The sequence below is a fragment of the Castor canadensis genome, chromosome 1, assembly GCF_047511655.1.
Source record: "Castor canadensis chromosome 1, mCasCan1.hap1v2, whole genome shotgun sequence".
Lineage (NCBI taxonomy): Eukaryota > Metazoa > Chordata > Mammalia > Rodentia > Castoridae > Castor > Castor canadensis.
The window spans coordinates 14,445,556-14,459,465 of record NC_133386.1 but is presented as its reverse complement, the minus strand read 5'-3'; the positions used below and the strand labels follow the sequence as shown (position 1 = coordinate 14,459,465).

Below are 13,910 nucleotides of genomic sequence, written 5' to 3'. Positions count from 1 at the left end.
CTTGGTATAGGGTGATATACATGGATCTAGTTTCAGTTTTTTGCAGACTGCTAACCAGTTTTCCCAGCAGTTTTTGTTGAAGAGGCTGCTATTTCTCCATCGTATATTTTTAGCTCCTTTGTCAAAGATAAGTTGCTCATAGTTGTGTGGCTTCATATCTGGATCCTCTATTCTGTTCCACTGGTCTTCATGTCTGTTTTTGTGCCAGTACCATGCTGTTTTTATTGTTATTGCTTTGTAATATAGTTTGAAGTCAGGTATTGTGATACCTCCTGCATTGTTCTTTTGACTGAGTATTGCCTTGGCTATTCGTGGCCTCTTGTGTTTCCATATAAATTTAACAGTAGATTTTTCAATCTCTTTAATGAATGTCATTGGAATTTTGATGGGAATTGCATTAAACATGTAGATTACTTTGGGGAGTATCGACATTTTTACTATGTTGTTCTACCAATCCATGAGCATGGGAGATCTCTCCACTTTCTATAGTCTTCCTCAATCTCTTTCTTCGGAAGTGTATAGTTTTCCTTGTAGAGGTCTTTCACATCTTTTGTTAGGTTTACACCTAGGTATTTGATTTTGTTTGAGGCTATTGTAAATGGAATTGTTTTCATACATTCTTTTTCCGTTTGCTCATTGTTAGTGTATAGAAATGCTAATGATTTTTCTATGTTGATTTTATATCCTGCTACCTTGCTATAGCTATTGATGATGTCTAGAAGCTTCTGAGTAGAGTTTTTTGGGTCTTTAAGGTATAGGATCATGTCATCTGCAAATAGGGATATTTTGACAGTTTCTTTACCTATTTGTATTCCTTTTATTCCTTCTTCTTGCCTAATTGCTCTGGCTAGGAATTCCAGTACTATGTTGAATAGGAGTGGAGATAGTGGGCATCCTTGTCTGGTTCCTGATTTTAGAGGGAATGGTTTTAATTTTTCTCCGTTAAGTATAATGCTGGCTGTAGGTTTGTCATATATAGCTTTTATAATGTTGAGGAACTTTCCTTGTATTCCTAGTTTTCTTAGAGCTTTTATCATGAAATGATGTTGGATCTTTTCAAAGGCTTTTTCTGCATCTATTGCGATGATCAAGTGGTTTTTGTCTTTGCTTCTGTTAATGTGGTTTATTACATTTATTGATTTTCATATGTTGAACCACCCCTGCATCCCTGGGATGAAGCCTACCTGGTCGTGGTGAATAATCTTTTTGATGTGTTGCTGAATTCGGTTTGCCATTATTTTGTTGAGGATTTTTGCATCAATGTTCATTAAGGAGATTGGCCTATAGTTCTCCTTTTTGGAGGTGTCTTTGCCTGGTTTTGGGATAAGTGTAATACTGGCTTCATAAAATGTGTTTGGCAGTTTTCCTTCCCTTTCTATTTCATGGAACAGTTTAAGGAGGGTTGGTATCAGTTCTTCTTTAAAGGTCTGATAGAATTCAGCAGAGAATCCATCAGGTCCTGGACTTTTCTTTTTGGGGAGACTCTTGATTGCTGCTTCAATTTCATTTTGTGTTATAGGTCTATTCAGGTGATTAATTTCCTCTTGGTTCAGTTTTGGATGATCATATGTATTTGTCACCTGCTGTTTATGTGATTGGCAGGAGGAACTTTTTTCTGGAACGTTTAGTTGAGAAAAAAATATATACCGTGTGGTCCTAAGACAAGCTTGCTCCACCTTGACTTCCTTTCATTCTCTGTAGTTCTCACCAGCCAACCAACCTGGGGCTGAGCTCATGGCTAAAACCAATAGTCAGAATTCTCCTGTGGCAAGTTACAGGAAGCCTACTCACACGATCTTAAGCAAAGAGGGGACTTGTTGATTCTCTGTTAGAAAGGGTATATGAAAGCTCAAAAAATCAAATGAAAAATGTATAAGAAGTAGGATCTTGTGATTTGAACTAGGATCTCTCTCTGTCTTTTCTTCTCACCGCCCCCCATCCTTACCTCCCTCTCACCCTTTCTCTTCCATCGGACAATGCCTATAGCTCTTACCTCTGCTTGTGGCTGCTCAGCTCCTTCTGCAGACAGGGTCCATGGTCTGGAAGGGGGTTGTTAAGAACCCTGTATGGCATGCAACCCTAGAGGGAGGAATTTCTGGCTCACAACCTCCATATACAATCCAGAACAGGGCTCTGATTGTCTACCTCAGGACTAGCCATGCCTAGAAGAATAGAACCATGAAGTTCTTGCCTGTACCTCAGGCTTCCTGTTGCACAAAGAGTAGGAAAAAGTCAAGAGAGGAGAAGCCCTCCTGGCAGGGGAAACAGCTAGCTATTTCGGAGGTCTTCTGGACCCACCTTATCACATATGCTTTTCAGCTGAGGCTTAAAAGTGCTTAGGCTACAAACCTCACTGGAAACATAGCAGCAAACTAAATCCTACCAGGAAAAACCACCTTCTAGCCATGACTCTCTGAAGCTCACACCAGGGGTCTTCCACATCTCCTTGGAAGTCTGACTTCTTACTACTGGATGTGCAGCTGGCAGACAGGGAGCAGTCTAAGCTTTGCTATGTTCTGTCTGAATTACCTTAGCAGGTTAATGTATCTCTGTGTCCTGAAAAGCAACAATAATGGCTTCCTCCCCCCGGGGTTGTGGTCTCTATTACATGCTCAGTTTGTGTTGGTGTCCAACTATATTAGTTAGAAGTGGCCATCAGTTCCCATTATAGCCCGAACCTTAAGGGTCCCTTTCTGGGAATGTTGGCTCAGACACAGGAGGCCATATTGGCTTCCTAGGGTCTCCAGACATAGTTGCTTGGTTTCACATGGGTCCAGAATGTCCCCATTCCTATACTCCTGTCAGGGGAAGAACCCTGGATTATCAGTATGTCCCAGGGACACTTCCAGTGTCCTCAGCCTTGTTAACTTTGAATATCTCTTTCTTTCTCTCTGCACCTTCAGGAGTGTACACATTTCTTTCCAGCACCTTGAAATCTCTGGAAGAGAAGGACCATATACACCGGGTCCTGGACAAGATCACAGACACCTTGATCCACCTGATGGCTAAAGCAGGCCTGACTCTACAGCAGCAGCACCGGCGTCTAGCCCAGCTCCTCCTCATCCTCTCCCACATCCGGCACATGAGGTGAGGCTGCCATGAGCCCCAGCAGAGACTAAAGAAAGCTCTCTTTCCCAGACCTTCATGACAGCTGGCCACGAAGGGCCACTGTCTGCACGCACAGACCTCTTGGAATCTTTCCCAATACACGATAAGTGGCAGTGCTAGTGAAGGAGAGAAGGGTGGGGCCTTGAATTTTCTTGGGCATAGGTGAGTGTCAGATAATAGGTCTAAAGGAAGTGGCATGTATGCTGGGTTTGAAGCAGGTCAAGGTCTTGTGGGTGAGGAGAGGAAGTCTGTGAGCATGTGCCTTCATGCACTGACTTTTCCAGTGTCACACTCCTGCTTACACCAGGAAACCCCAAAAGAGAGACTCTTGGAGAGTCAATGCTGACCCCTCCACACTTTTCAAACCCCATACTGTCACTTCTTTGCCATTACCCTCATCCACAACACCAGCATCTTCTGTTGGATTTCCACTCCACCCAACATGTCTGCCTACCTTTAATCTTGAACTTTTCCAATTCATTCTCCATAATGGATCCACATCTATCATTCTAGAACTGACTACACCATCTGTCCACTCAACATCATTCAAGGATTCCCATTGCTTTTAGATAACAGCGTAAACCCCTTTACATTGTCTAGAATACTCCTTGTGATTCTCCCCTACTTAGCTTATTGAGACCTCCTTGTTGTCTGAGCTCTGCCATAGTAAGCTGCTCCACAGTCTTCTGGGTGGCTCCACTTCCAGCTGCAGATTGGTGGGACAGCCCTGTGGATCTTAGCTGGGCTCACTCACACATCCATGAGGCACAATTAGGAGACTCTGCTTCAAGCCAGGTGACTCTGTTTACCTGTCTCATCCTCCTTGTAGCTACAGGTTACCTGAGATGTATTCCCCTAGCAATGACAGAAGCATAAGAGAGCCAGCCCATGCTTTGTTTTCATCATATCCACTAACGTGTCATTAGCTAAGCAAAGTGAAGTGGTGAGTCCCAAAGTCAAGGACAATGGATCCACTGCAGGGGGAAGTGAGCAAGCTAACCTATCATTGCTTGCATATCATTCCTTGCAGGAAGCATCTGACAATGAAGAACTATTGGGACTTACACCCTCTTCTTCACTATTTTTGTTGTCTATTTCATTACCTTTCTGCCCCATTAGAATATAAACTCCATGGGGCCATCATGCCAATCTGTCTTACTTACTTTGTGTACCAATTAAAACAGTACCAGGCTCATCATGAATATTCAATAAATGGCTTCTGTAGGAGCCAAGGAAGGTCATCAACAGAGGAAGAAGGATGTTTCTATGCCGAAAGGTGAACATGGCCGAATTTCTAAATAATCATGAAACTCGGCTGGACAAAGGTTTAGTGTATACCGTTCTCATAAACAGAACTCAGTCTGTAGAGAGGAGAGGAAGGAAAGAATGGATTCTTCACTGTAGACTCCAGAAAGTCCATGATAATGGCAGTGCCATGCCATGAAGTTATGGCACTAGAGAGACAGGTGCCCATGGGTGATAAAGTTTACATGACCTTGGGCTTACACCAAAACCCTAGGAACCAAGAAAAGAGATTTCGTTTTTAGTAGCTATGAGAAAGGACCAGAATTTCTGAAGGGGGTGGGATTAGACACTTTTTAAGAGCATTTCAAATCTTGAACTCTGTGATTCAAATGGAAAAAAGTCTGTTCCATTGATGTCCCAGGCATCACCCTTCCTGGAGATAGTCTTGCAATATCGAGAAAACAGTGATCTTTTTTTCTTTCTGCCCTCCATAGTGCCATATATATATATATATATATATATATATATATATATATATATGCCTACTATAGAACATGCTCACAAGAGTATTACTGAATGGATGAAAACAAATGACTTATGGCAGGTTTTCTTCTGCTTGTGAATTTGATATTTCTGGGTAGGAGCTTCTATTTGGCTAAATTAAGGAGAAGATGATTACAGCCGTGGTCTTCAGGATTCCCCAAGAATCCCTAGGTAACAGATGCAGGGCTCACTCTGCCAGGTGCAGCAGGTGACCACATTCAAAGAAAATATTCTAAATCCTTTTTTTTTCGGTGGCATTCAGTTTGAACTCAGACTTGCTAGGCCAGCAGTCTACCACTTGAGCCACACCTCCAGCCCCTCTCTTGCTTTACCTATTTTTCAGAAAGTTTCTTGAGTTTTTGCCTTGGACCGAAATCCTCTCCCCTACACCTGTTGCATAGCAGGATGACAGGCCTGTACCACTGTTTCTGGCCTCCTGTCTTTCTTCTGATGAGTATGCTAGAGAGGGAGAAGCAGAGAGTGAATTAGAATAACATAACCCCTGCCAAATCACCCAGCTGAGAGAGTAATCTTACCCTTGAAGAAAACACACCAGCTTTTACTGTGAGTTAGGAATTTCAATGATGTTGTAGGAACCATGTAACCCCTATGAATGTTTTTATTTGTTGATAGGAATTGCTGACTTTTCAAATCTATTAACTGCTTGTCAGCTTAGCAGGCCTAATTAGCTAGCACCAAGTCTATTTGCAGTAAATATCAGCCCTGGCTGATATTACTGGCAATATGGCAGAGGGCACAACCATGAATGACGTTGCTGTTCTACTGAAAGCTTTGAGGCCCCCTCCCACCCAACTCCCACCCCCACTCATATATGTACACATATAGTATTTTGTGCCTCACTTCAACCAGTCTAAATGCCAGACCTCTGTATTGTTAAGTTTAGCCTCAGCCACATGCTGCTGCTCAGAGAATTCAGCGCTACTTTTCATCTGATTGTGGGTGTGAGTCGTTAGGTTGCACGAGGAAGACAGTGGCAGACCCAGGAGGCATTTAACTTCATCACCATTTTAAATCAAAAAGCAAAACAAAAACAAAATAACACTTAAGCACATAATTTAGGTTGGGTTGCAGGCCTGAATGGCTCGGATGCTGAATTTTCATGGCAGGGCTCCAACCTGGGCTGGTTTTCCCCACACTGGCAATGTAAATATTTTCTAGGACATTCTCTTGATCCTGCTACTCACAATACATATCTCTTTCAGAAGAAATTTCAAGCTAAATAATAGTTGTCATCCCCTCCCCCTTTGCCCATGGGTGGTGGCTGGTAGAGGAAGGCAGAGATGGTGCATGGACAATGGGAAATGCCTTTGGCCTACATTTCCCTCCTCTTGGTCATCTTGTTTACAGAATAGTTACCAAATTTTTGGCAGAATTTGCTGTTCTAGATTACAGTAGGGTACAGAACAGGCAAATTCCTGTCCCTCCTAGAACTTGCCCTGTGTGTGCCGATGTGTGTATGGCACACATCGGATGTGTGTACTCAGGATGGGATGGGAAGAATAAATGCACCTATTCAGGCTGTAATGAGTGTGATGGGGAAAACACAATGATGTAGAATAGCAGCTGAGGCTGCAAGGGCTGAGGTCATTGCTACAGGGTAGCAGAAGCCACTCAGAAGAGCTGGCATTTGAAGACTTGTAGGAAGTGCATCCAGGAAGTGGGCACACCAAGTCTGGGAGAATCTTAGCTTCTTTAAAGGGGAACGCGAAACCCAGTGTGGCTGAGAGAGAGTGCAGGGCACAAAGCAGGATGAGTTCTGTGAAGGGAAATGGAGGTAGGTCATTGGACCTGGGAGAGAGTACACAGAAATTTTTATTATATTCTGAGTTTGATGGGAAACCACTGAGAGGATTGAGCAAGCATGTTTCTCAAACTGGGTTCCATATTTAAAAAGGTCATCCCTGCTGATTGTGTATCTTCTCATGTTCTCTACTTAGCTGTAATCGTTATCTAGGGAATAGGGCCATGGAGGAGAGCAGTTGTATACCAAATATGCTGGAAGTGGCTGGAGGGAGAAGGTTTATGACGGTGGGCCTGCCCTCTCTTACTTCCCCTCTCTAGGCATTTCAGCAGTCCTGGGACTCAGCTGGGGTCTAAACACGATCCTCTCTGTTCCTTCCCCAGTAACAAAGGCATGGAGCATCTGTACAACATGAAGTGCAAAAACGTGGTGCCCCTGTATGACCTGCTGTTGGAGATGCTGGATGCCCACCGCCTACATGCCCCAGGCAACCGCCCAGGAGTGCCCCCAGAGGAGCCCAGCCAGAGCCAGCTAGCCACCAGCAGCTCCTCTTCTGCACATTCCTTGCAAACCTACTACATCACCCAGGAAGCAGAGAGTTTCCCCAACACAATCTGAGAGCTCTGAGCTCCCCCAAGGTTCCGAGAATCCCTGCTGCATTTACCCCTGTCATGCATCACTTTTGCGGAATTCTGTCTCTCGCATACACCCTGGCATGTATCTGCCACCAGTGGCTTTCTTGTATGAGTGGCCATTCATTTGCTTGCTCGGTTCTTATCGACACATCTTCTGTTGGGAACAGCCAAAGGGATTCCAGGGCTAAATCTTGGTAACAGCTCTCTTTCCCCTTTCACTGCATTTCTAAGAATGAAGATTCCTATAGCGCTTCACAACTGAACTTAGTCTATGAGATGTTTGTGCACTGAAGCTACTTGTTGAGACCCAGGCCTGGAGAGTAGATATTTCACCTCTGATAAGCACTTTGTAATGGCTCCATTAATAAGCCTCAGGAAAGAATTTAAAGTGGTTCCTTTATGGACACCTCGGAGAAAGCTAGCTCAAGGGTTCCTTATAGCATTCTTTTGTATTCCTATGGAAAAATGTCACCTTATTAAAGTGACACTTTGATTTGTTTGCTCCTTTGCATGGCTATAACACAATATTTGGTGATTGTATGTTCATTTACGCTATAGGAATACAAGATGCACACAGGGAAGGAAGATTCCCCTAATTGTCAAAACTATGTCACCTTAATATACTGTACCTTCAGGCTGGCTGAAATCTGTATTGCTGGCTTTACAGATTACAGGCTCCAAGTAATTCTGGCTTCCTGTAGACCTGTGGGAAACAGCAAATTGATTTCAGTTGTCACCCCCACATATATCAGTCCCCCCACATGAGGGGTAAATTCTAGTTTTTTATTTTATTTTTGCTTTAGAAAAGAAAACTCCTCTGTTCCCAGGACTTGCAGTAAAAGCAGCTTGAGGACCTATGCGTTGGGGGGAGGCGGCTCTTGCATTACCAGTAGAGGGTGCTCTACTTGGATCTCTGTGTGACTTCACAATGCATTATTCCCATGTAGAGTGATCAGGGCAATTTAAATGAACGGGCACTGTGGTGACACTTTTTTTGTTTTTGTTTTTTTAGTCCTGGGGCATGAGGCTACATAGTAAATGTGTATGATGATTGTGGCTGCTAGAGAACAAGAAGGGAAGTAGGGGAGTAACTGGATAAAATGGTGAGACTGTCAGGGTGGCCTGGCCACAGGCTGCTGCTTCCCAGGGGCACACCTCCCAGGCTCCCCTCCCCCGCACTGCTCAGTGGGTCTGCCTTGGGATCCACGGGGTAGTCTGCCTCTTTTTCATTTCCTGCATGGCCCTGATTGGAAGATCAGGACCACAGCACATGGCTGCATTCCTACAGTTGGCCCCAGATGCTGGGGGCTGGTCAAACTACAGTCCTTGGTTGTTCAGAGCTCATCCAAAAATCAGCTGCTTTGGCCTTGGGAAAATTTCCTTCCCCTATTCCCTTAGTTTATGTATTTAAACTTTAGAAACCAAGAGAATGAGACCAGAACTGTACCACAAAGAGTCCTTGTACCAACAGGCTCAAAAAGAGCCACAGAGCCACTTTCCTGTGGCCTTTACTTCCCTAGTACAGTATGGCTTATTTCCTTTTCTTAATCCAAATGAAAATTAAGTCTCCTTCCATGACTTCATAGTCTATAATTTGAACTCTATTGAAAGGTGATGTGTTAGCCACTAACCCAGGTGAGCAGCTAGGCTTCTTGGTATGACCTGTTTGCATAGGTGAGCTCCACTAATTTCTGGTTGCCCAGTTAAGTGACTGCCAAATAACTGGGAAACTGGGAGGGCCAAAAAAAAGAAGAAAGTTTTTTTTCATGCATGCACATCTAAATTTTGGGGCAATTTTGTGTATCTGCATTAAGAATATGTTTAAGAACATAACTCTTTTGTTGTTTGTTTAGGAAGCACCTTATATAGTATAATATATATTTTTTTTGAAATTGCATTGCTTGTTTATCAGACAATTGAATGTAATAATTCTGTTCTGGATTTAATTTGACTGGGTTAACATGCGAAAACCAAGGAAAAATGTTGATTTTTTTTTTTTTTTTGGTATACTTTTCAAGCTACCTTGTCATGTATGCAGTCATTGATGCCTAAAGCCTGGTGATTATTCATTTAAATGAAGATCACATTTCATATTAACTTTTGTATCCACAGTAGACAAAATAGCACTAATCCACATGCCTATTGTTGGATATTGAATGACAGACAATCTTATGTAGCAGAGATTATGCCTGAAAAGGAAAATTATTCAGGGCAGCTAATTTTGCTTTTACCAAAATATCAGTAGTAGTATTTTTGGACAGTAGCTAATGGGTCAGTGGGTTCTTTTTAATGTTTATACTGAGATTTTCTTTTTAAAAAATAAAAACAAAATAAAAAAATGCTAGGACTATAGATGATGTAATGCCAGCTAAATCCAAACGATAATACAGTGGAGGTTTTTACATTCTTCATCTACTGTGTTTGCATTCATGTTAAGATATGACTACACCTGAAATGGGCAGAGAACATCAGATGGTTGAAATGTTAGCCCACAAGTTTCAAACAATTTTGGAAATCTCCTTTTTATTCTGATTTGAAGTGCCAATAATAAGCAGCTGACATTTGTGAAATGATGTTGCCGGAGGGCAGAGGAGACATGCTAGAGAATTGTTCCTGTATTTCCCTGCCCCCCACTTTGACACAATTTAAAGTCTGAAAGACATGATCTACCTGAAAGGTGAGAACAGGGTGGGAAAGAGGGTTTGGGAATTTGAAGAATGGTAAAATGCAAATGAGAGTTTTGAATATTGTGGAACCTGGAGTTTGTGCCAGGTTTGTGTTTCCACTTCTGCACTGTAATCTAAAAATAACTAGCTCCATTGACAGCCATTTCCAAAATGGTAGCTTGGGTTCTTGTGGGGAGAAATGCCATCAGCAGTAAGTCCAAAGACTAGCTAGGGGGCTAAGTTTCTTTTAGTCATTGCCTATCTTTGCTGTAATGATTCAGTAATGCTATAAGAGACAAGGTCATCCAAAGAGAAGACCCTATCAATATAGGTTGCCAAAATCCAGTCCCTAAGGAAGTGCAATCTTTGATAGAGTTTCCTAGTACCCTTACAAATGTGTTTAACTGTGCCATACCTGATGCCTTTGGGGGCATGAACAAAAAAATGACTTACTGATGATTTACTTTCAATCACATTAAGGTGTTCGCACTTTGAAATCTTGTACCTTGAATGGCCACTGAATTAGGCTGTTGGTTTACAAGAAGCCAATTATAAATCCCTTCTTATTCTTATTTTCCAACTCTGGGATTGAGTTGGATACTGGGAGTGATCATGAGGACCATAGTAATGTCTAACATTTACAGGCAGATCTGCTTGGGAAAACACGTTCTTTGAACGGCAAATAGATACCTACAGTAGCTTATAAGGAAACCATAATTTTCTTTGGTGCAAGTCTTGGAGGTTGATCTAGATTGCATTGCATGCTTCCCAGATTAACCCCCTGAAAATTTACTCACTTTCAACTGGAGCAAATGAACTTAACTGTGGTCCCAAATATCCATCTTTTCATTAGCGTGATTCTGCTCTGTTTCTAGCTGCATTTCCTTTCCATTTAAATTAAAACGTGGTCTCTTTTAAAGTCACTTAAAATTGTTTTCTAAGTAATTGCTGCCTCTATTGTGGCACTTCAATTTTGCACTGTCTTTCAGAGACTCAAGAAAATTTTCTATTGTTTTGTTTTTGCATCCAAATGTGCCTGAACTTTTTAAATATGTAAATGCTGCCATGTTGCAAACCCATCTTTAGTGTGTGTGTACAGAGCTGTGCACCCTGGTAATAACATATAGTCCCATGAGCAGGTGCCTAAGACACGGACCCCTTTGCATTCACAGAGAGGTCATTGGTCATAGAGACTTGAATTAATAAGTGACATTATGCCAGTTTATGTTCTCTCACAGTTTATAAATGATGCTTTTTGTATACTACATATTCTTCAGTGTAGAGCTCTTGTTTTATGGGAAAAGGCTCAAATGCCCAATTGTGTTTGATGGATGAATACACCCTTCTGCTGATGCATACTATTACTGACATGAGCCCGTTTTGTCGCAGCTTTGCTTTGTTTAATGAGACACACTTGTAAACCTCTTTTGCACCTTGAAAAAAGTGAAGAATCCAGCGGGATGCTTAAGCACCTGTAAACCATTTTCTCAACCTATTTGATGTTCAAATAAAGAATTAAACTAAAGACAAGGAGTTTCATTTATTTGTGTTATGCTCTACTTCTTGCTAGTGGCTCACTATTGATCACATGAAAGTGATTTGAGGCTCACAGTGGAACACAGTGAACTTGAATGCCAGGCCAACTCTCCCATCCCCTGCCCCCCCCCCCAGGTATGTAACACCAACTTCAGGTGTATGGACACTGCTATGGGGGCAGATTTGGCCTCAATTCTTGGCTCCTTCAAATACAGTTTTAGGATCATTGCCAATTAATTTTTCAGAGCTTCAACTTGTCAACAAAATGGTGATGATAACACCTAATTTGTACTATGGTTGTGAGGAGCAAGTGAGGTGCCTGTTAAAATAGTCATTTTCTGTGCCTAGTGCCCACTCCTTCCCGGAGAAGGAGTTATGTATGAATGAATGAGTGAATGGATGAACGAATGATCTGAGCTGTATATAATTTGCTCAAACAGCTCTGTCCCATGAGGAAAGCAAAGCAGGATGACTGGTCCACTGTCTGCCTAGGTTTCCATTGTAGAATTCTTTTTCCTTCTCAAAGCTACCAATGTCCTCCTTTTTACCTGTTTTCCCTAGGATTTAACTGAAGAATTAGGGGAAAGGCTCTGCAGCCAGGTCACTCAACATTCAGTGTGTGACCTTGGGCAGGTTAATTTTCCTGTGCCTTAGTCCCACTTGTAAAGTGTAGAAGTGTACTATCTCATTTTTCCATGGCTACAGCAGAATACCTGAGGCTAGGTTTATTTAGCTCACAGTTCTAGAGGCTATAAATCCACACAGCACGGTGACAGCTCTGACAAAAGCTTTATGGCAAATGCCACTGCAGTGAAAGCAAGTGTAGAAGGAATCACATGCCTAGTCAGGGAGCCAGAGAGCAGGGAGGGGGCAATCTTGCTCTTTTATAACCATCCCTCTCTCTAAAGAACTAACTGGGATCCCAGGAGAGCCTGAGGAGGGCAGCACCCTCAGTGACCTAATTACATTGTATTAAATGCCACCTCTCAGCATCTCACAACATCACCATGCTGAGGACCAAATTTCCATCACAGGAACCCTTGGAAGACAAATTCAAGCCATATCAAACCATAGCATAAAATAAGATAATTGTGTCACCCTCCTGGACAGCTTGTTGTGAAGACTACGTGATCATTCAGAGAGCATTTGAGGACAGTGGTTGACACAATTCCTTTTCAGAGTCTTCTGTAATTGCTCAGCTGACCTCTTTTCTTTATTGGCTGGGTTTGAACCTTTTGAACCCAAGAAGTGATTTCATTTTCTTATTCTATCATTCCCTGGGCAAGTTCTTCGATCCCTCTTTTCCTTGATTTCCTCATTTCTAAAGTAGAAATAAGAACAGCATCTACCCCATAGGATGCCTATGAATATTAAGAGTCCTACATCTGCAGTGCTTAGAATAGCGTCAGCTCATCCTAAGACTTGATCCCTGTTAGCTGTGGTTATTGCAGTTACACATAATGGAATTACTGATAGGCTTGGATTTATATTAACCATTTTGCTAACATTTTGTATGTGTCTCCTGTCTTTTTTTTTCTCTGTTTTTCCTTACTGCTTTTGTTGATGTTGCTTATTTGATTGTGATGCTAAGAAATATTTGGTCTCTGTCCCCAGCCCCAGAGCCGCTAAAAGTCTTCAAGGGTGCTAGGAAAATCTTCTGTCCTAATGTATGGTCTTCGATCCTGGTTCCCGAGGACCAGGAATCTCTTAGAATCTTAGAACCTAGAATTTCCCAGGACATAGGAACATCTTTTATTCTCACAAAGAGACTCATGGTGGGCTCCTGGTTAGTCTCAGGTGGGGACTGGTTGCCAGAAGAACCAGCCTCTGTGAAGGGGGAAGAGACTGAATGTTAAATTGATCATCAATGGTCGCAGATTAAAACAACCATGTGTCCTAAAGGAAGTCACCATAGAAGCCCAAGAGGATGGGGTTCAGAGAACTGTTGAATAGCTGAACAGGTGGAGGTGCTTAGAGGGTGACATCCCAGAGAGGTCATGGAAGCTTTGTGTTCCTTCCCCCATACCTTGCTCTACCTATTTCTTCATCTATCTGTTCATCTGTATCCTTTGTCATGTTCTCTATAATAATCCAGCAGGAAAGCCCTCAGTCCTTATGAGCTGTCCTGTTCTGGTGCCTAACTGTGGATGGTAAGGGATGAAGCCTCCCAGGCAAGCATACCACCGACCCACTCTGCACTTATCCAAAGTTCAGCATTTTTCCATGCATTGATATTTCTCAGATTGTTACATACCTTTTGTCAGTTTTCAGAGTGCTGAAATGGCTGGCTTTCTCCATTTTGTTCAGCTTCGTAATTGCTTTTAAGATAAAAAATGTACCAGTGTCACTCAGCCATAGCCAGATGATGATGTCTCACTTCTCCACACACCCTTGTCTGTCGCTCATTACCGTTAG

At 42.4% G+C, this 13,910-nt stretch overlaps 1 protein-coding gene across 9 annotated transcripts in view; it reads left to right on the top strand.

Moving 5' to 3' along the window:
* Esr1 (estrogen receptor 1) overlaps positions 1-11,489 on the top strand; it is a 399,315-nt gene extending 387,826 nt beyond the window's left edge. For all 9 annotated transcript variants that reach the window (XM_074072284.1, XM_074072304.1, XM_074072297.1 and 6 more), the window contains 2 exons: positions 2,904-3,087; positions 7,042-11,489. In XM_074072284.1, coding sequence (XP_073928385.1) covers positions 2,904-3,087; positions 7,042-7,276 — 419 coding nt within the window. In that variant the 3' untranslated portion in view covers positions 7,277-11,489. The remainder of the gene's footprint in view (positions 1-2,903; positions 3,088-7,041) is intronic.
* Positions 11,490-13,910: the final 2,421 nt, after the last annotated feature.